At 41.5% G+C, this 22,885-nt stretch overlaps 1 protein-coding gene across 1 annotated transcript in view; it reads left to right on the forward strand.

Moving 5' to 3' along the window:
• ATP9A (ATPase phospholipid transporting 9A) overlaps positions 1 to 22,885 on the forward strand; it is a 555,816-nt gene that overhangs the window by 143,776 nt on the left and 389,155 nt on the right. The window contains exons 7-8 of the mRNA XM_085619138.1: positions 7,356 to 7,450; positions 8,906 to 8,986. Coding sequence (XP_085475264.1) covers positions 7,356 to 7,450; positions 8,906 to 8,986 — 176 coding nt within the window. The remainder of the gene's footprint in view (positions 1 to 7,355; positions 7,451 to 8,905; positions 8,987 to 22,885) is intronic.

Consider the following 22,885-nt stretch of genomic DNA (forward strand, 5'->3'; position numbering starts at 1 on the left):
ATTCTGACACATTGGAAATGTCCAACAAAGAGTGTTTGTTCACATAATAAGATGAATCGGAGGCTGATCAACTCTTCCCTCCATATCACATGGATGACTCCATTTTCTTGGAGCTCCGAAATGCTATTAGTCATAACTAATCGCCAAATAGTGACATTCCTTATCCCACAGAAGAAGGACCAAAAACTGTTTCTTTCTCTACACTTGTGGAATGGAAAACAGAGGAGGCACTTGGGTTGCCCTTATATGACACCAGTATCTCTTTTGACTAAGCTGTGTTCCAGCCTTTACTGGCTTCTCAGAAGAAACTCTTCTTGGTCTCCACAATCCACAGACGGATTACATGGCAAGATAGGACAGTGCCTTCTGATTTCAAGTGTATTCTATGTATCAGTCATTAGAAAGTCTGGTGGTTCAAACCTCTTTGACCAAGTTGAATCACAACGCCTTCAGCACTGCTCCTCCTGTCATTGAGGCATGCAGCCCTTGACTCCACGCACCGCAAGTTTACACATTGAGCAGTCTCACCATGTGCTCTGCCAATACCACTTGCATGCTTGGGCAGTGCATCCACGTCCACACCTTTTGAGAATTGGAGCAAACACTGTTAAAAGCGTTCCTGAGCACACAAGGAGGCCCTTCTATATCTGATCAGTGATATTTAAGATGCTTCCAAACAGATTCCTGAATTGCAGACTGGACTGTGCAGTCACAATAGCTAGGTCTATGGTTATGGTGTGCACTCTCAACCAACATGACTGGATACACTCAACAGCTTCTTAAGAGATGTCCAGGCTGCAATTAAAGACATACCCTTCAATGGCATAAGGCTCTGATGATAGAAGTCTGACTCCTTCATGGAGTATTTCAGTAACAGCTGTGTCTTGGCCCATCCACTGGGTCTTGATTCCTCCGCAAGATAATTCCACTAGACAAAGCCATGCTTTTTAGGGTTCTTCCGATGACCACCACAAAGCCATCAAGTACCCAAAGAAGTTTTATTGGTCCTTTCGTGGGAGTGATGGACATATGAGATACCAGCAGCTGCAGCTTTAGTTCCCCCATCTTCACCTCAATTTGCAGCTTGAACATGTCTTTGACTTGTAACTTTCTTCCATCACCTTCTGGTTGAGGGAAGGGTTTGCTACTTTATGCATGGTTGTAGTATGATTATGATGGACCACAGTGTCCTCTGGCTTGTTCACAAGGGCTATGCCATGCCCTTTCTGTCCTCTTCCCCAGGCCACCCACCTTTAAAAGGAAGTGCTCTCTGACAAATGCCTGGATCGTGTAAGGAGAGGCACTTTCTCTGCTGAGCAAGTAAGCCATAAAGATGGTGCTCTAGGAGGAGAAGGGCTCAGGCTTGTACTCTTTACCTTTTGATCACTATGAAGGAGAGGGTAGCCTTAGACCCAATGTGGATCTGAGGCATCTTAAAATATTTCTCTCACATGACATGTTAAATATACCTTCCTTGAGATGGTTATTTTGGCTGTCAGTGTGTGCAGGGGATTGGAAGGTGTCCCTGCATCTCCAGGCTGCCTATTTCCATTTTCCAATATGCAATGCTCCTAGACGTTACTTCTGAGTCACAGTGGGGTCTCAGCACTACTGCTTGCATTTGGTCTCAAAATAGTGCTGGTTGATGCGGTAGCTTCACTCAGGAGACAAGGAATCCATGTATTTCCATACTTGGGTGGCTGGCTGGTGAATGGGTCTCCTGTTCTAGTAATGGGCAATTATCAATGCACATTGACACTTTTGACCATACTGGGCTTATCCATTATCATCCAGACATCTCACTTTGCCCCCACCCAGAGTCTGAGTTTCTTTGGTGGGGCACTGGACACTACTTACATGAAATATTTTCCTCCACTTCAGAGAATAGTATATATTTCGGTTATGAGTCAGATGTTTCTGAATCCAATATAAATGTTCTTGCAGTACTGTTGTCTTCGATGGCTTTTTGCAATCTGTTGTTGCAGTATGGCATAAGGCATGTGAGATCACACAGTAGTTTCTGAGAGTGCAGTGACCCCAGGATCAGGAGAGTCTCTTTGCTTTAGTGCAGATTTCTGATCTGTCATTCTTGACCTCTGTTGTTGGATGTGACCCTGCAACCTCACAGTGGGCCATTTCTGAAGCCCCTGTCCATGGTAACGGATACCTCCTCATTTGTTTAGCTTGATCATTTGTGTAAGATGATGAAGCAAAGTCTTTGCTCCTCGACTGTGCAATGCCTGCACATAAATATTTTGCAGTTGTGAAAGATCTGCCTTGCCCTGCCTTCATTCCCCACGTTTGAGGGATGCCACATAAATCCTTTGACAGTACAGCAACCATCCATTATATTAACATGTAGGTAGTATGAGTTCTCGGACCATGTGGTTGGAAGCCAACAGCTGTGGTGGAGGACCCTGCAATGCATCGATTTCCTAGTGACAGTCCATTTTGTAAGGACCCTGGATGTAAATGTGGACTGTAGAGTAAGTGAAATACAAGCCCCATCAGTTGGGCCAATCACTGTTTGTTACTAATGCATTTCCATTCTTTGTTTGTCCTTTTTGCCTAATGATGTGCATGCCTTCCACATGGACCAGTCTATCACTTCTTCCTCTCCTTCTCAGTGTCCCGAGAAAGGAGTGAGGTTACATAGACTGGACCCCAAGCTTGCTGTCTCTTTTTATGTGAACTTCGCCAGTGAGGACAGAGTGAACGATCAAGGCTTTATGGGCTTTGTTGGAGCTAAGAAAGTCAAGGTGATCACAAAATGTACAATTTCGCACAGGGTCATTCTGTGGACATAGATCTGTTTTGCTGTGGTCTAGAACCAGTGGCAGCTTCTCTGCTAAGGTGGAGGAGCGTTCTCCCACTGCTTTTTTGCAGTGAAAGATAGAGAAAATAAAATGATAATAACTTGTGTTATTATAATTTTGTTTCTCCTACTTACGCCCACAGCTTTGCATGTGGGGGTAGGGGAGGAGCGGTTACACCCTCCTAAAGTGCCCAATGACTGCTTGGACGGCCCATCTTGGGCCGCCCAAAGCAGTCAAATGCACTTTGCATGTTCTCCATGCAGGCTGCATCGCAGCCTACGTGGAGGACATCCCTAGGCCTCCATTCAGTGCCTGAGCACCGGAAAACAGTACTCAGACAATCAAAATTCTGCCAAGGCAGCATTGTGATTGGCTGACTGGGAACCTGGCTGTGCTTCCTGTGGCCGACTCTGAGCGAGGGAGGACTACGGAGGAGAGATGGGCGAGGAAGCGTCGAAAAGGTACGTTTTTGATAAAATGTTTTCTTAGCCGTTTCCCCCGTGTCCTCCCCCCCCCTCCCGCAGCCTCTCCCCTACCTCACATGGGCTCCCCCACCCCCTACCTCTGATCGGTGCTGGCCGCACCTGCCTAGAACCCCAATCGCCTTTGTGAACATCCACAATGCCATGGCAGATTCTACTACTCTTACTGGGAGCTTTCCAGAGACAGATATATACCAGGTGACCACTGGTCCTCTTTATATACCTTTGTAAAGAATGTTATTTTTCACCACTCAGGCACACAGTGGCGGATACTTTGCCAAGGTTGTGCTGCATGTCATTTTGGTTAATCATCCCCCCCCCCCTCAATTCCAGACTGGTATTGTTTTGGGCCTTACTCATAAGATGAGAAATCTGCAGGAAGTAGTAGCAGGTATCAAACAAAAAAGTTACTTATTTTTGTAACAGTGTTTCATTGGAAACCACATTTTCCTGCATACTTCACTCTCCTCACTCCTCCCCTTATTAAGAAGTTTATAATAACATCCGGTGCGATGAAATTTCTGCTTTGATTGTTGCTCTCTTTAAGCTCTTTTGGTTCCTCTCTGCATGTCTCAGTTGGATGTGGAAAAATGGAAGGAACTGATGCCGGTGCACCGGATGGTGCCATATAAACCCTGATGACATACTAGCCAGAGCTGTAGAAAAAGGGTTTCAAGATGCAGCTTGGCATCTAAAGGATAGTTATAAGTTGAGGCATTCACGGTAAGCTTTAGTATTACCCAGAAACATCTTTACGGATTTTGTTTGTTGCACCACTTCACATATATACTAATTTCCTTTGCTGACCATGGGCCACTGATGGGTGGCAAGCTTACTGCCCTGCAGGGTCCTTTACTCAACCTGGAGGTTGAGCTAATGGTCATTGTGTAGAAAAGTGTTTGCAATCAAAAGCAAACCTTCGTGTTTGTTTACCCAGCTACAGGACCTAGTATAGTGGAACACAGTACCCGTCTTTGACCTAACTAATGACGTCGAAAGAGTTAGTGATCCCATACTAAGTAACGGGGATAGGACTCAAAATGTGAATGATAGAAGTTCACAATAAGATGGAGTATCTGCTCTTTTTAACAACCTTTCTTTTTTGTGATGAATTGGTTGTATGTGTGTAGTTGCTCATTGCTAGTGCTGTGCTTCTCATTCCTCTGCTTGCTGCTAGTATCCTATGATTTAATATTAGGTTATGCAGATTTGTAGAACACACCAACACCCGGGAGGTTACCCTTTTGCTGAATGTTGTAGCAAATTATTGCAATGATCTTGTTAATTTTGTAACTGTGCCCCCAGTATCATTGATTTCCGAGGGAAAAATTCTTAAACAAGGCAAATTTGCAGCACATAGTGGACATCAATGCATACAAATAGAAATGCATTGATCTATATCCCAAAAGTTCAAACTTTAGCTGTATTTAGATAAACAAAATTTCATATTTTCAATTGGTGATCAATCCTGTCTCTCGTGCAATAGCTACAATACTTTACAACGTCTCAATGCTTGTCACAGGGTTTTTCAGCTGTGGCATGTTATTGTTCCTAACCCCAGATGAAAGGGAATGGATCGCGAGGTTTCCATTCAATTCAATATTAATTCAATATTTTGTTAAAGATTTGCAACTCCTAAGAGGTCCACATAAAAGTACATGTATATTATTACAAATAATAAAACAGAGCAGAATGCATTCCACGAACCATCATCCAATTATCAGAGGCCTGCATTAGCAAGGCTAGAATTCCTTTAGATAACTTCAGTCAATATTGTTAATTATCCCAATACGCAAAATACTTAATATTTTCAACAATAAAACCATTTAGCTCATGGTAGAAACAGGGGACCAAAACCTCTAGTGTAAAAAATAGCATTTGTTTAGGACCGTATTAAACAATAGCAGGTACCTTTAAGTAATATAATATGCATAACCTCAGTACTTAGAGAACATTCTCAATGATTTGGGCAGCAGCACATAGCCATTTCGACAAAAATAACATTTACAATTTGCTACATAAGGGTTGAAGTAACAGATCATATCCTAGAATATGCAAAGGACATTAAGTAGCTGACAGTTCGGATACAAATAAAGTCCAAAATCAACTTCGGCTAAAAGTTCAATTTACAATCAACAGAAAGAAGAAAGGAATAACAGAGCATATCCTAGAATGTGCAAGGGACAATAAGTAGCAGCCAGTTCATGTGCAAAATAGAGTCCAAAGTTCAGCTTCAGCTAAAAAGTTCAATTTGGAATTGGCAGCAAGAAAAGGAGATAACAAAGCATATCCTAACCTGTGCAAAAAGCAATTCAGTAGCAGCCAGTTCATGTGCAAAATACATCCAAAATCCCACTTCAATTAAGTTTTAAGGTTAACAACAAGAACGTAGTGGGAAACGAACGCAACATATCCCTATTATGCAAAATAGCAGTGAAAAGCAGCCAATTAGTGTCCAAAATACAATTTGACAAAGGAGAAAAGACTAATACTTCGTAACAAGATGATAAACAAGGGGATAACCGCCAAATTAAAAAAATATGTAAAGGATTTAAAATATATACATAAACTCCTCAAAATAATTAAAAAGTTTTACACACACTGCTTCGTTTTTTGGACAAAAAAGATAATCTCGGGCTGAAGCTACATTTTTAACACAATTTTGTTAAAACATCGGCCGAAGCCAACGATGACGACTTGAAGCCAGTGCTGGACAGGCAAACGAGAAATGGTCCAGGGTCTGAGTGCTCAGATTACACAAATTACAAGATTTTCCTTTTTTTAAATTCTGGGACGTTTGCTGTGAGCAAACATCGAGTTCCGTGTTCTAAATTCCAAAATAAGCATTTTTGTGGAATTCTCGATAAGTTTGTCCTAGCTATCAGCTTTAGTCTCTCTTTGGAGTTACAAAATTTAGTATCTCTATTAAAGCTGATTTTGCCACTTAAGGTTTTTAAGAGAGATTTAAATTCTAGTGGTGGAAGGGTGATCAATGATTCTTCTTGTATACCAAAGATATTAGAGCCAATGAGAAATCACGATAAAAAGAGTAATTACCTGCCTTAACACCGAAGATTTCATGACGCATGAAACCTCTTAATGAATCTGGCTCGCTATTTTTTAGCTGATATCTCCAGCGTAAAACCCTGGCTAAACCTTGGATATAGGAACTTATCAAGCCAAATTCCAGTCTAATTGCTGCCGTTGGAACTAACGTGTTAAAATTACATATTTTACGTAGTATCTGACCTTCAATCCTATCTAAAAAACTCCAGTCCTTAACAGGGATTGATTCAATCGCATCTAAAAAAAACTCCAGTCCTTAACAGGGATTGATTCAATCGCGAAGTTACCACAAACCAGACGATCCAAGTGTGTTGACAACCTTGTGGGTTAATGACTTGTCAACCCATCACCACTGATGAACTTTGTTTCCTGAATTTCACCACCTGACTCTTAATTGCTGTTAAGTGGCAAAGAAACCAAGGTGGTGGCCTGTTCCAAAACAATTATATGTTTTTAATCCTTTGTTTGATAGCTGAGTATTGATTATGCAGATAACAATGCACAGCCTCTTTTACCACAGTATGCCAGACCAGCCAGCTTTTGGCTATTTGATAGCATTTGTTGCCAGCTCCTTCACTTTTTTTGTTTAATTTGCAGTTTGTTACTTAGCTTGTGTGTTTTACAGCCATTGTCCTTTGTGTGCGCAGTTCTTATTTGAGCAAAAGAAGATTGCCCCTTTTTACTAAATATATCCAGGTCTATTAGTTTTGATATGCTCACACATAAAACCCTCTTTACTGAATGTACTAGATATGACATACTCCTCGGACATGCACAGAGAAACTATAGATCAGGTCATTTACCAAAATGAAAGTTAGAAGTGATACAATTGCGTCCTTGCTTAAAAACATTGGAGCATAGATAGCAAATAATATTGTTTGAGTCTTAACTACTTTCACTTCTCTAATAAGACTTTGGCTAAGGTTTTTTGCTTTATATTAGTTTTCTGTATGTGGTAATTAACATATAAACTATATTTAAAAATTCACAGGATCTTGCTTCATACGCACGGACCAGCTGGATGGCGAGACAGATTGGAAGTTGCGCCTGCCAGTTGCCTGCACTCAAAGATTGCCTACTGCTGCCGTAAGTCTTTTGTCTACTGTGTTTCCAGGTAAAAAAGAAATCTAACAGGTTTGGGAGCATAAAAAAGAAAATGGACTTCCTCCGCTTGCTAGTTCAAGTGAATTCTGCTTTAATCTGAACCATGGAACTGTAGTAATACAATTGCATAACACATCTTGGGAGTAACATTGGATTGTTCCTATTTATTTGGAATTTGATTCTTTGAAGTATACTAATAAGGCAGTCAAATGACTTGATTACAATCCAACTAAGCTTATTTAACTTTTCTTTGCAATCAAGGTGCCATTGTTAGGTATTCAGGAGGTAATTCAAAAAGCAGAATTGTAAAAAGATAAAAATAGAATTGAAAAATACTAAAAAAAAAATAGAAAGAAATTATGAAAATATACATAATGGATTCGAAATATTGATCAAGTAGTTAAAAAGCAGGGAACAAAATAGACAGATAAAGGATTGATAGTAATTTACTATCCTTTGATATGGTTACAATGAGGCAAGAATTCTTGCATTTGGAGAGATCTCTTCCTTATCACAGAGTGCTATAGTGGGAAAAACTGAGGACTGTATTCTGTATGTGCACTTGTCTTGCTGATAGGAATGGCCCTTTGTGATTGCTTTGAATGTGGAGGTAGTTTCAGGCTATACTACTATTATTAATTTTCTGCTGCTCTTTTTAGTTTTTTTTAACCTCTTGATATGGAGATAATCTTCTCAAAGTTGGACTCTAGTGTTGTTAAAAGGCAAATTTTAGGTTCTGGGTGCTTAGTCAATGCAGTATCCAAGCCCTAGTATTGTGGTAGGTCCCAAATCTCCTCCTGGCAGTCTACAATTCCCACCAAAAGCCTCATGCAGGTGTACACTGCATTTATGATGAAACTAGACCCATACTCCTCAAGATGAAATCCCTTGGAAGATAAGATATGTGGAGAAAAGTTGTATATTTCTCTACTTTTTTTATATGTATACTTTTCAATAGATTGCACATGCTCTCTCTCCTTCACATGAAGTATAAGTGGGCAGGTCCATCAAACAGCAAAGACCATTCCATACTCTGCAATAAATGCATTTGTAGCACTGTTTCCTTATACGTCTTTGCCTGCATGATTCTAAATAATGCAGCATTCTAATTAAAGGAGTTCATATCTAGTAGAGTTTTCTAAATGCCTGTGATATTTGATCCTACCTATCAAGATACATCAGTTTTAATACTGTTCAGTTATTGTTTATGTAAGCAGTGTTTGCTCCTCTTTTGTGATTTTAGGATGAACACATACCGTTATTGATGCAACTCTGACTCTTTTGGCAGGAATATTTGTTAATTTGTAATGGTGTGCTTTGAGTCCAACAATTCAAAAATGTGTTATTCTGAAAATAGGTGAACTGAAATGTCTTCAGGTCATCACATAATTAATACATTGGAGTGACATGAACCAATATGTTTTCTATGTTCCTTAGGATCTGCTTCAAATTCGATCTTATGTGTATGCTGAGGAACCAAATATTGACATTCATAACTTCATAGGAACCTTTACCAGGGTAAGATATCATTGAATATGCCAGCAATATTCATTGTAAAATATATGATTGAATATTCTGTAATTAAGTGTTTTCATTTATTTAATCACACTGTTTTATATTTCTAGACATCAGGTCAACATTATTTAGATAGTACATGCTCAATTTAAAAAAAAAAAAACAATGTTATTCTATACTTTTTTTTATATTTGCAAAGCATAATACATTTTTAACAGTGCAGAAGGCTCTCTACTTGCTTTTATATGTTTTCATTGTGAATTTATATGGTTACTAAATTGTGCAATAATCATAGTACTAGCTATTAAATATCCTTAAACTTTTCAATTCAAGTTGCATTGTGAACTTTTCTAAAAACATCAGATGATTTATGAAATCATAAATGTTCTCCAAATAACTGCCATGTTACATTAAAAAAATGGAATTGTTAGCTTTCTCATCAATCTACATTGGTCCGGTATTGATTGAATACCTTCTGGGAAGGCATACCAGAGCTTAGCTGTGTGTCTCACCAGAGCCTTGTAGCCAAGGATGGCTTTCTTGCACATGTGTAATGTAAGCCTAAAGACTCCACTTGTTTTGAGCTGTCTCGCTAGTGCTGTAGTACACTATGGAAGATGTTAAACATTGTGTGTCCTTATCCCATGTGATTCAAAATGCTAAATGTGGAACCTTTCATTCCACTTTGGCATTTACTGGCAGTCATTAGAATGTTTCCTGGACTTACGTGACGTGAAAATTCTTTTTCAATCGGTCTGATCACTTTATTCTGTTCTGTCTGTTGTCTATAAAGCAGGCAAACTGGTAGCCCCATGTATATGGGTGTTGTATTATTGAGCAGTCACAAAGACAGCCTCTCAGCACAGAGTCTATGAGGTCTGTCAAGATATGCAGGATGTTCTTGACCAGCTATGATTTGTAGAGATGCCATGGCCAGTGGACTCTAAGGTCGTTCAGCTGTGGGGTCTTTAGGTGATTTTGACTTGTATCTCGCACAAGTGTGATGGAATGACTGATCACAGATATTCCTTGAAATTTGTTTGCCTGTTCCAGTCCAGTGTATTCAACATGCTAGACCCCCATTTGGTAAACATCGTTTACCCCGAAACCGGAACACCGCATGCCATTACAACCCGGTTGTTACAACACATGCCATTACTCCGCAAGTCGGACCAACAACTTGTTCTAGGGGTCAGAAGGTGTTGGATTTAAAATCCAACACCCTCCCTACTGTTGCACAGACTGGAGTTGGAATAGTAAATTATACTATTCCATCATCCAGCGCCCCCCCTAGAGCAAGTCGTTGCTCCAACTTGTGGAGTAATGGCATGCGTCGTTACAACGCGATGTAATGGCATGCGTAAAAAAAGCATGCGGGATAACAAGGCATATTCCCCCATTTTAATTCTGAGCTTATTTTACATCGCATTATGGCCCTGTGATCTTAAGCTGTCCCCTTTTAAGGTATAGGTTGGACCCATTCGGTAAATGGAAATATATCCTATCTTTGTTCTCTATTCTTGTCATTTTGTATGGTTTGGAAGATGTTGGACCCTTGCTGAATTTAGCTGAACTGGATAGACCTAAAGAAGACACTGAAAAACCTTTGAATTATTTTTTCTGGTGTAGAAACTGCTGCATATGATGCACCCGTCACCATTGTCTCCTTTTGAAAATGTTCTCCCAATTTAATGAGCTGTTTGATTGCTTTTGTGCTCATGGTTTCAGGCTGATTATTTATCACATAAATGAATTGTGCTGCATGTGCTACACTATGTACTTCCTTCCTTATAATCATTTATTTTTTGTTCTTGTTATCCATTCTTTCCAGTTGAAAATATTACCCTTTTTTCTGAACCGTCTCTACTTTATAAATATTTTTTCTTTTAATCCACAGAGTTTGTTGTATTTGTCTTATGCCAGATACTTTCACATATATCCCAGAGCTAGCTGAGTTGCAATATTTGCATATGAGCCCATTGTTTTTGCAAATTAATGCCCTGTGTCCTGCATCTATATATTTTCTGACTTGCTATGTTTGCACGCATTTCTTTAGACCTACTGGAAAATTGCCATTTCTTTATTGAGTCTCAGTGCCTGCATATGCTCCTGTTTGTCCCAGGAACTCCAGATGTCTACCCATATTACGATTTCCAACTTGTGTATCCCCAGATTCATTTAGATGCCACATAAATATGTGTTCTAAATTAAATTTGTTTTAAAAAATTTAATTTTTGCTTTTTCCCCAATTCTTTTGTACAAGCTAATCAGTGAGCCACAAATGTTACTATAAATCTAGTCCCCTTTTCTGTTGCCCGTATATAGCAAGAGACAGTACTTGGACTAAATTCCTTATAAGTCCTTTTAGATTGCCTTGCATAGTATCTTTGGTGGACTGACATTCATTTTCTCGATTTATCAAGAGATATGGCTGGGCAGACATTGAAAATGAATCACCCTTTATTAGACTCCTTCAGGGTTTGACTTAATTGACATAATGATCAACATTGTACCATTTGGAAAACCACAGCACATGATTTTCCTTTAAACCATTGATTATCATTTGAGCTATCATCAACTAGTCCACGAGCCAGAGACAATGCCTTCATCAATGTTTGCATTTCCTTGCCCGTCAAATTCATTGTAGGTCACAAGTTTCAAATATTAATTTTGGGATTTCATGAAGGGGTACTGTATTGTCTTACTGATGTTAGAGACAACTACAATAAGCAGGTAAAGATGAAGAATAATATGTGTGATAAAGAAGTGGCTGACCCAGTCCAACCAAGGGACTAGGATCCTTTACGAGAATATTGGCCTAAAGGGTTAAGTCATCAGCAGGTTTTTCAGCTGAAAGTTATGTACTAGTCTCAGCCTAGAGATCAAGGTGATCCAAATGAGGGACCAAGTGATTCTCCTTTATTTTTCTATCTCAAAAGGGTTGTTGTTAGATAACGTGCAAGTTGAATAATGAATGTTTCGGGAAGAAGAGTAGATTGAGGACAATGTTAGCTTTCTGGCTTAGTATTCTATAACAAAGCTCTCTTTTCATTCTCCTCAAATTATACTTGTAATTCCCTTAGTAATAGTGAAATAATTGGTCTAGATTATTTGATTGTCATTTCGCATTAATGTCTATGAATACTGAGTAGCTCAACAAATGTCTTAATAGTAAACCCAGTTTGTAATGTGTATAAATCTAGTTGTGGTTTAGTATTGGATGAGATGACATGGATATATATCTGTAAATGTTCTCCTTTCTAGATCTTAATGCCCTTTTCCCTACTGTTTAAAACCTAGAAAAAAATGATTACCAAAATATGATAGCCGTGTTTCAAGCACCTAGCTATCATTAATATGATTTGAAAATAGACACTCCATTTAAAACTAATACAGATCCCTTTTTTCTGAAAAAAGGGGTGAAAGAATAGTCAGGAGTTTCTTCTCACTTTAAACATTTTTCACATGGAAAAGCATTTAGATATTTTTGTAATGTACTTAGGCACCCTTCAGTACCTCTCCTCATACATTTTTAAACGTATTCAGTTGCACATCCTCTGAATAGTGAAATCCCTTTGAACATATCATGTTGTTTAGGTTGAAAAATTAAGACAGTCTGTATCTTCCTTACGCTGAATTAGAATCATAATATTACATAATAAAATATTCCAGCCTCTTGAGAAGAGTATTCTTAACTAAAAGAGTCAAATATATCTGCTTGATAATTTTGTAAAGTTGAGCTCTGTGATAAAGAACTACTTACTTGCATACATTTCACAGTTGAATCTGAAGTTGATTCTCCTGTAGAATCATAACTCTTGCCCAGAAAAAGGGCTTCACTCGTATTCTGATGGATACTTCTAATTGCAGATTCCTCACCTTGGACTACCACCCAGGTGCCAGCTGAAAAAATGTTTCTTCAGCAAAGCACCTGTGCTTGGTGCTTTTGTGTGGCTCTGCATCGTGTACCACTCCAGAAATGATGGCGCCACGCTGGGTATATAAGCGCCACACCTGTGTGCTGTTGTCAGTTCCTTTCGTTCTACGCCTTCTGATATAAATCACGTGCTCTGCTCCCAATGATCTCAAACTTCTGATAAGTCCTAAAATAACTGAGAAAATATAGTGGGCTAGGCAACAATGCCCCCCCTTTAGACTACAGGTTTCAAACCATGCTGCAACTGTAATAAACAGATGTAGGTCACAGATTTGCACGAGAAGTGCCTGGCCTCAGGACACAACTCAAAGTTGTGCTCTTAACTGAAGCTGTACGTTGTAGAACACAAAAAGTTGTTGTCGGCCATCCTTGCGTGACACTCCAAATCGAGGTCACAAACTCAATCCTACTCCTGAAACCACTCCCATGGGAGGTCAACTTCATGGCCTAAGTCCTCTGGTAAGACAAATTTTTAATCAAAATGCAAGCATAACAAAAGGAAGCGGGACTTGACCCCATCAAGCCACTATCAAAGAGAAGGTTCTAAACCGTCATGATATCAGTCGGTCTTCCTCCAGATCTCCGCCTGTGGAACCAATTCTACAATTGATCCAAGGCGTGCCCTGAATTTTCCAAGCCATCAGCAGCCTTGCAGCAAATTGAGTCCTTTAAGAGCTGCAGATGTTTGGCATTCTTCCGGAACTCTCTAGCACACCTTTGGTCCCCAAAAGATCCACTGGGACCTTCAGTCAGGTTTCCGCTGACAGGTACCATTTGAACCCCTTGTATCCATTATGGGCCCCTACACTCAATTAGGTACAGACTTCCGCCCAGCTCCTCAACCTATTCCATTGTTTCGCTTGTCGAATCTGGAAGAAGATTCAGTCTGCTTCCGATGTCTAGCCCTGAACCAACTTCAGCTTGATTCCAACTGATGTGCTATGAAATACTAATGCCCAATTGCTTGCCATACAGCCTAACTTTGATCCAATGATTCTGCTAGGGCGGATGCACCATCAAAGGCTCAACTATCTTTTTGGCTCTGTTTCTTACCAAAGCTTACAAAAACTTATCATCCCCTCATTATAATGATGACCATTTTTAGATAAACTTACAAGAGCCCAGTGGACTTGTTACTTCCACTGATACAAGGGTGAACTTGCGACTGGGCCCTCCAACGGAAGAGAGTGCATTTCTTGCAATTATTTGTCAGAGGTACAGCTGAAGTCTTAACCTACTGGCCTTTGTTGAGACTAAGACTAATGACCGTTCAAGTATCTTACAGCCTGAACCAGTCACATCTGACCCCTTGCTCCCTTTTAATTAGACCTTAATGGATACCTTAGTGGGCACCAGCTCAAAGCACTGTGTTTGCTATCCTAGCATTGAGACCAGTCAATACAGTCTGCTTAGAGGGCTGATAAACACGTTCCCTCTGAAACATGGCTAGAGAGGTATTGCCAGCAGTCCTTAAAAACTTTACGTTCTAAATGGCTCCTATAACTCAGGATGGTCATGATGTGGTCAAATACATGTTTTGTTGAGATCTTGATCCTACTTATTGGCTGGCAAGGGAGGTTGGCACCAGTGTGTTGCTCTGCCGCCATCCTTGGATTTTTTCTCAGGATTTTCTGGAGGTTCACAGACCCCTCTTATGGAAATACCTTTTGATGGTTCACACCTGTTCATCGAGAAAGGTGATTCTAACTTGGAGTGTTTCAAAGAAGGTAGAGGCACAGCATGCACCCTGGATCTTTGACCCCTGCCAAATGGTTTCCTCACCAGTTTAAGAAATGTTGAGGCTTCTCTAGGGGGCTGGCATGCAGTCAACAACTCTCTCCTTAGTTTTACTTTCCAAAGTAACTATTGAGAGAGTTACGGATGCTGAAATAGGAGAGGGTTGCTACTGTTGCTAATTCCGTATGTGGAAAAAGGATGTGGGCCTTTGGCTAATTTTAGGACCTTTGTCCTCTGAAATGCCTTCCTGCGGAAAGACGAATTTGAATTGCTCATGCTGCCCTAGATCACAACTGGATGGTGTCTTTGGACCTGCAAGACTAATATTTTCATATACCTGTTCTGTAGTTCCTCAGAGCACCTGTGATTTAAGGTAGGCCTAGTGCATTTCCAGGTGGCAGTGTTTCCTTGTGGTCTCACCAGTGCATCACACTTTTTCACAAAAGTGTTAGCATGGTTGTTGCCTATCTTATGAGATCAGGGATACCAGTTTTCCCCTACCCTGACGACTAGCTGTTGAGGGCAGGATTACCACAGTCAGTCGTAGACTACCTCCAGACAATGACTAACCTCCTGATGTCACTTGAGTTTACGCTCAAACTGAAGATGTACTGGACTCATTCTCTTTCGATTGCTTTTTTATTGGAGTGGTTCTGGATACGGTATATTTGAGGGCCTTTCTTCTGTTGCAACAAGACTATCCGGTACCACGTACATTTCAAAGGAGACTGCACACGACTGGTAGTGGTGGCCTCTTTCACGGCAATTAGACAACCAGCAGGCCTTCTCCATTTCCCACACAGAGCTGATGGTGGCAACAGACATATCATTACTGGGTTGGAAAGGGTATTTGAAGGAGGTGGAAATCAGAGGACTATGGTCACAGATGGAAGCCCAGCTCCATATCACCGTGCTGGAGGTATGTGCCATTAAATTGGCCTTGAAGGCCTTACTGCTGTCCATCAAAGAGAAGCTGGTGCACGGTCCCACAGACCACATCACCATCCTGTAATATTGTAACAAGCAGTGCAGAGCTGGGTCCTGGCCCCTGTGCCAGAGGCTCTGTGACTCTGGGGTTAGTTGGAGCATCAGGCAACTTCCTGATTGCTAACCCCCTGGCAGAGGGCTTTGGGAACAATGTAAACAGACTGCAAAGGTGATGCAGAGCATCTTCCGGCAGTGGGGAGAACTCTGGCAAGATCTTTTATCCACCATCGAGAAGGTATAGTATCAAATGTTTCGCGTGTTGAAGTTTCCACAAGAGCACTCACTAGGAGATGTGTTCTGGCTGAAATTGAACTCGAAACTCAGGGCAGGAGTGGCTTTCCCTTCTATGCCTCTCCTGCCCATAATTCTGGAAAAGATGAGGAACAGCCTGGCGCAAGTCATTCTAGTGGCTCCGGATTGAGCCAGGAGAGAATGGTAGCAAAGTTCCTGGGCATGAGCAACTGTTCTCCGATCAGAAAACCACAGGGAGGACCTCCTGTCTTAACAACAAGGCAGTGTCCTCCACCCGAATCAACGAAGTGTACGCCTTCAGTTTTAGAGATTGAGTGGCAGCAGTTTGCTGCATTTGATCTACGATTGTAAGTGGTTGAGGTCATCCTCGCCACTCTTTCACAAAGTCCATTAATGCGGATGATAGTGACTCTGTGTGATAATCACAAGATTAACCCTGTTCAATCTAGCTGTGTAATCTTCTTTTGTTTAATTTGTCTTTGGCCGACAAGAACTTGCAGTGGGCACTATTATAGGTATTTGTTGGCTCTTTATGCCTTTTTACATTTTTTGGACCAACCGTCATTTTTAAATCTCTTGTTTTGATGAGGCTTATAAAAGGTTAGAAAAAAGGGTGTCCGTCCTGAACCATTATTAATGGCACCTTAATTTTATCTCAGTCAGTCAGTCAGAAAACTTTATTTCGGCTATTAGCCATAAAAGTGCATAAAAAGACATGATATAATATCAACAGTTATTAAAATTAGTAAAACATTAGTCTAATAAAACACATTCATCATTACATAGGATAAGAACGGTTAATAAGATAAGAATAATAACAGCAAAGTTACCTTAGTGGGGTAACAATTTTCTTTTAATTAGCCACATTGAGAAGAGGAATTTGGCAATCACAGTAACATATATGGGAGAAGTATCATACTTCAGCAACCTATGGAATTCTAGACAGTGTCTTGCCCCTATATTCTTAGCTAGTTGGATTATCCATATTCTGCGAGGTGTTATATATGCCGGGCAAAAGAAGATAACATGTGCCTCAGTTTCTTCAGAAGCACCACAGCCAGGGCAGGGTTGCCAAACTGAGCCAGGCCACTTATTTGTTCTTGAAAAGAGCGGGAGGGAGCCATGCCTGAATTGTAGAAAGAGTTTTTTGGCCATAACTGGATGTATCAAATCTATTACAGGCTCAAATTTGTAGTTAATTTTGACCTCAAGAAAAACAGAGGTCAAATTTGCTGTAGTAGCAGATTGAATGAGGTGGGTCAGGTTTCGTTCCTCCAGGGTTTTTGCCAAAGATCTCTTTGATAAAGAAAGGCATGCATGCTCAGGGGAAAGCCAAAGGTCTTCTCTCCCTATCTCCCTTAGAGATTTCTTTATATAAGCTAGCCAAGGGATGGCACCTGCCATTGGAATCAACAGAATAGACTTCAATTCCTCCTGGAAGTTTATCAATTCAGGAGTACTCCATAGGCGGCGCCAATACATTACTGGTCTAGAGGAGACCATATCCGTAATCGGTTGGATGCCTAAGTCCATCCTAAGTGGCTGCATAGGAGTACTCATTGGGAGTGCAAATACATTTCTAAAAAAATTGTTTTCTGACTTAAGTAAGATCTGGGAGGGGGTGTGGCCCCATAATTCTGCACCATAAGCAGCAACACCCCTGGCCTGGGTTTTATAGATCTCGACAAGCGGGCTGATCAATTTTAGGTGGCTATTTTTGAGCATCTTAGAGATGCCCCCGGTTAATTGAACGAGTTTTAAATTTACTTTAGAGATCTGGAGGCCCCAAGCCATTTTATTGTTGAGGGTCAAGCCCAGATAGTCAAATGTATTGACCCGTTCTAGCGGCTGACCATCCAGTTTAGGGGTAGGGTGATTGGTGGTATCTGCATCGAACACCATATATTTAGTCTTGCTTACATTAATGACTAAATTCCTTTTCCTGCAAAAAGATGCAAAACCATCCAGGACTCTTCCCATCCCCATGGGAGTCCTGGAGAGAAGCAAGGTGTCGTCTGCAAACATTAGTGCAGGAATTTTCCTACCTGCCAACTTGGGGGCATCTATATCTCTTAGGGCCAAAATATCCTCAACAAGCCCATTTAAAAATAGGGCAAAAAGGGTTGGGGCTAGGACGCACCCCTGCCTTACTCCCTTTTCAACCCCAAATGGGTGCGTGAGTTCTCCCTTTTATCCAAACCTGACCCTAGCAAAGGTGTCTTTATGGAGTCGCTCTAATTTTATCTTAACATTTCTCAGATATGCTGCCTTCAAGATGATGCATAGCTGCTCAATGCAACTCTTGACTTTGAAGACTCTCTTCCTCATTGTGATTACTTCACCTCGTCACATAAGCAAACTTTAGGCACTGTTGGTGTATCCACCCTACTCCACCTTTTTTCCAGACAAACTGGTGCTTAAAATTCAGGTGACCTTATTTCCTAAAGTTGCGACTTCTTTCCACGTTGGGCAATATATCACCCTACCTATCTACTTTGCCCCTCCCCTCAAAGAGGAGGAGAGGCTTCATCTCCTGGGGCCCTGCCCAAAAGGGCTTTAAGCTTTTATGTGATCGGGCCAAGTAAGATCCTGTGTATCATCACTTTCTGTGAGGTATTCCGGAGGACTGAGATCCCATTTTACCCAGGCTAAGGCTTCTCCCACTGGAATGGCATGTATACACCCTATCCTTGACATCTGCCAGGATGCAACATGGCTGTCAGTGCATACATTCAGTACGCACTACTGCCTTGACAGCGAGATCTGACAGGAAGGACATTTCGGCCGCTTGGAACTGCAAGACTTTTTACTTTGAGTTTAGTTCATAGAGCCCTCCACAAGGTGGGGTACTGCTTTAGTATCCATTCTAAGTTAAGGAATCAGTGATTGGAAATATCCTCAGATTAATAAGTTGCTTACCTTTGATAACATTCTTTCTGATAGATACTGTATCTAACCTCAGGTTCCACTGCCCTCCCGTCTTCCATTTTGAGGAGTGGTCTTTTGTAAGATCTAAAAAGATACCAAGGTAGGCATCTGTACTCCGGTGTCATCAATTGTGTATGCTCCACGTCTGAGGGTACCCGAGGGTGCAGAAAGAGACAAACAGGAGACTCGTGTCAGTGTAGAGGAGTCGTACATGTAGCTACACTCCGCCATTTTCAGGGTGCTAAGGAGTCAATGCGGAGCTGCACTGCTCCACCTTTTGGGGTTTGGATGTATTGCTCAAGGAACGTTTCCCAGATGCAGTCCGGCACCTGGGGAGTGTCTGTGTTAATACAGAATAAACACTTGAAAAAGTGTTACTGAAGGTAAATAACTTGTACTTTTGAAACTGAGTTGAAGTGGTTGTAGTTTGCCGAAGAACTAATGTGTTGATGTATTCTAGCACATTCCTTTGTGTTCCTTTTTAGGTCTCGCCTGCGAACGCAGCGCGAAGCGCTGCTGTCCGCAGCGAGATCTATTGTTGACGACTTGCCTCGGAAGTGGGACAGGAGATGGGCACGCGCAAGGCTTTTGGTGGATTTGAGCCGGTGTACGCGCTCGTACAGCTATGCGGTGTGCACATCTCCTGTCCCCCTTCCGTCCACGCAAGCCAGCTGCATGCAGTAACTGCGCCAACAAACACAACCAGCCGCCCCCAGCCAGTGCACGCGTACTCAATCAAACACACGCACCAGCCCCCACGGTACAACTGAGCCCCACTCAACGGGCTCTTTTGTGGCTACTACAGACTCCGTCTCAGGACTCCCCTGGTCTAATCTCCTCGGCCTCACATGACCTGGCACACGCGGGGCTTCCCTCACTCATGGGAGCCCCGCACTTGCATCGGCGGCCTCTGCCGCCACTTCTTACCCCGGGCTTCTCATTACTTCTGCCGCCAACGCGGGGCTCTCCCTCAGGCATGGGAGCCCCGCGTCACCACTTCTCCTCTCGGCCAGCCACTACGTGGGCGCGGGCTTCCCGCGGAAGGTGGAAGTCCCGCCCCACAACAGGCATGACGCTGCCTGACTTCCGGTTTCCGTGCCGACTCGGGCCGGCGGCGGTGATACCTTCACTACAGATTCAGCCAGCAGGGTCGGAGCACTGGCGCAGAGAAAGCACTGTAGCATGCAACTGGCTTTCCGCAGCCCTGCAGGCCTTTGACAGGCATCAATCAGCCTGCCAGACAATCTGCTGGTTCCCCCAGAGGGCCTGCACGCGCCACTGACTGGCACAGCATGAGCAGCTCCTATCTAGTCACCCGCTGTCAAACTTGCAAAAAAAAGCGCTTGATTTCTCCTTGCCGAAGCCCCTTGCCCCAACCACTCCCGGTGCTTAGTCAGCCACAACCAGGTCATTAAGATTGGGGATGGGGGGAGGGGAGAATGAGCTTCAGATTTTCCAACACTCACGCTGGGATATAACATGAAAGTACTTTTTACGAGGGCAGGGCGCATGAGGAGGCTTAAGGGGCAGTGGAAAGGGCGAGGAATTTAGATTGGTAAGGGTACTAAGCGAGTGAAAACACAGTATTTTGTAAGCTTACCCGCAATTTGAAGACTTTGAAAACAGACAAAGGGAGGGTGTGTGCGTTTTTGCGTATGGGAAAAGTTGTGGTGAAATCCGACTTATACCTCACCATACAAGACTGAAAGCACTTGTACCCAACCATTTACAAGAAAAGAAATGTATTAGGGGGTATAACACTCAACCCCCCCACGCTAAAATCACCCCTGACCACAGCAGCGCTGTTTGTATCAGCATGCAACACATTCCCCACTGTACCCTCACCGGATGATAGCACATTGCTTCCAGGCCTAGTGCTGGACATGGGCCAGAGAAAGGGAATGTAGCCTCAAGCTAGTGCTGCTATATAGGACATGCCACCGGTGTATGCATGGCTCTCTATTTCCTTCTTACCCCTCCTATCAGTATGTTAGTTGCCAGTCGTTTTTTTAGGCGCCTGTGGTGACCACTTCGTTTAGGTTCTGTACTCTGATGTACTTTCCGGAGCCTGCTGTTGGGAGCCCACAGAAGATGGTGGTGAGGCCAGAATAGTTCTGCTTCTCTTCCCAGTTCCCGGTAGAGCTGTGCAGGCTGAGAGGATGTGGGGTGCTGGATTCCCTAGCAGCGATTGTGCTCTAGACCAGTGCTTTCAAAAGTTTTAGAATATCCACCCACTCTTTTACATGACAAATATTCACGATCCGCCTAGTTTCAATGGACATGAGGCTGGCAATTTTTTAATACAACTAAAAGCGTCCTGTTGTAGGGCGCTGTCATTTACAGATGGCATATTTTGCATTGAAATTGGCACTAAATTTGCAGACATGCAGTTTTAATGATAAAACTACATTGCACGCAAATGATATGTATGGAAACTGGGTTTCAGTGAATATTTATCATTTGTGTATCACCAAGAAACAGTGACTTCATTTGTTTAAATCCTATTATTTGTTTCAATCACATTTCAGAATTACAAACAAAATGTGTGCTTCATTGTTGCTTTCCAAACTGCTGAATGTGTACAGTTCATTTGCAGGTATTTACAGTCTGCTGTGTTTTATAAAAAAAATACCATCCTGCAGCCTTTCCTTTCACACTCTGTACTTCTGGGAGATTGTCACATAGTTCACTTTACTGTTCTTTCTTTGACTGCGAAGTGTGAGGAGTTTGTAAACCCAAGACCCATGTTTAACAAGCATATGCAATGCAATAGGTCTCGCATTTTAGAAACAAGGACCTATTGGCATTGTAACTAATTATTATAGCAGGTTTTTAAACATAAAAAGGCATTGTCATTTACAATGCCAATAACTGAAAATCTTTCAATTGCGAGACCTATTGCATTGCAAATGCTTGTTCTGTTAAGGATTACTACTTTAAATTGTGTAGGAGGCCAGGATCCAGTATAATTGATTGCAAGTGATCAATTAATATACACTTTCACATTTCTGGTACTGCTCTCAAAATGTACAATACATTTGATTATTCTAGGTAAATATACATTTTGCCACTTTTATTATTGTTAAAGTTCTGACCCACAAAGGTGTACTTAGAGCCTCCCGTTTCCACTACTGGTTTTTGAAAATTAATTATGGCAGTTTAATTGACAAGGTATTTTATGGTTCCCCTTTTTTATTCACAAGAAAAATCTAGATTTAGCTCTCTTGTTTATTTGTGTCTGGTTTTTTTCAATGCAATATTTGACTGTTCTTTGCGACGCCACACTTGCATTTTGTTCCGTTGCCAAAATTACATCAATTCACCATCGGCACTGCATCACTAAATTCAAGTTGATATAGCTCTTTAATAGTTTCAATGTTAGGAGACTTTTTATACATAAATGTACATCAGTGTTAGGCAGCAAGCAGCAAAGTTATGATTGCATATACAATTTTATTTCCGTCTCGCTTCCAACATCGCTAACTTAAGTCGCATAGCAAGGCTTAATATACACATCGTCGCTTCAAGATTGTAATCCCGGAGTAGGACTCACTGTGATTCTCTATTGTTCCTGTTTCTTTCAGAACGCAAAACCTTGTCATAATGTTTTTGTCTGATCGAATATTAAAAAAAAATCAACACACTAGCGTAAAAAACAGAATAAAATACAGTAAAAGTGAGTGAAACATACCGACCAATGAATTAACATCCAAAATAGCAATTGTCAATACATAGATAAATAACCAATACATAAAATGTATAATATCAGAGTAAAATCAGTCACAATTTAAGATCAATTTTAGGACCTATCAGCACAAGTAAGTCAATCCTAGGACTGCACGGTAGGTGCTAACTGTGCTGGGAAGCCAGGCTGCACAATATTCAGCCACACCGAGTACAGAAATTTAGATACTGCAGTTACTACAGCGAGCTGGAATCGCTTTAATGCATGAGCATGGTTTGTTATCCCCAGTGATCGGCACATAGGTGCAATCCGGCGAGGTCTTGGTTTGGTGTATGCTGGGCAGAAGAATAACAGATGTTCTTCGGTCTCTATGGGA

This window comes from Triturus cristatus, chromosome 7, assembly GCF_964204655.1.
Source record: "Triturus cristatus chromosome 7, aTriCri1.1, whole genome shotgun sequence".
In the NCBI taxonomy this organism is placed as follows: Eukaryota; Metazoa; Chordata; class Amphibia; order Caudata; family Salamandridae; genus Triturus; species Triturus cristatus.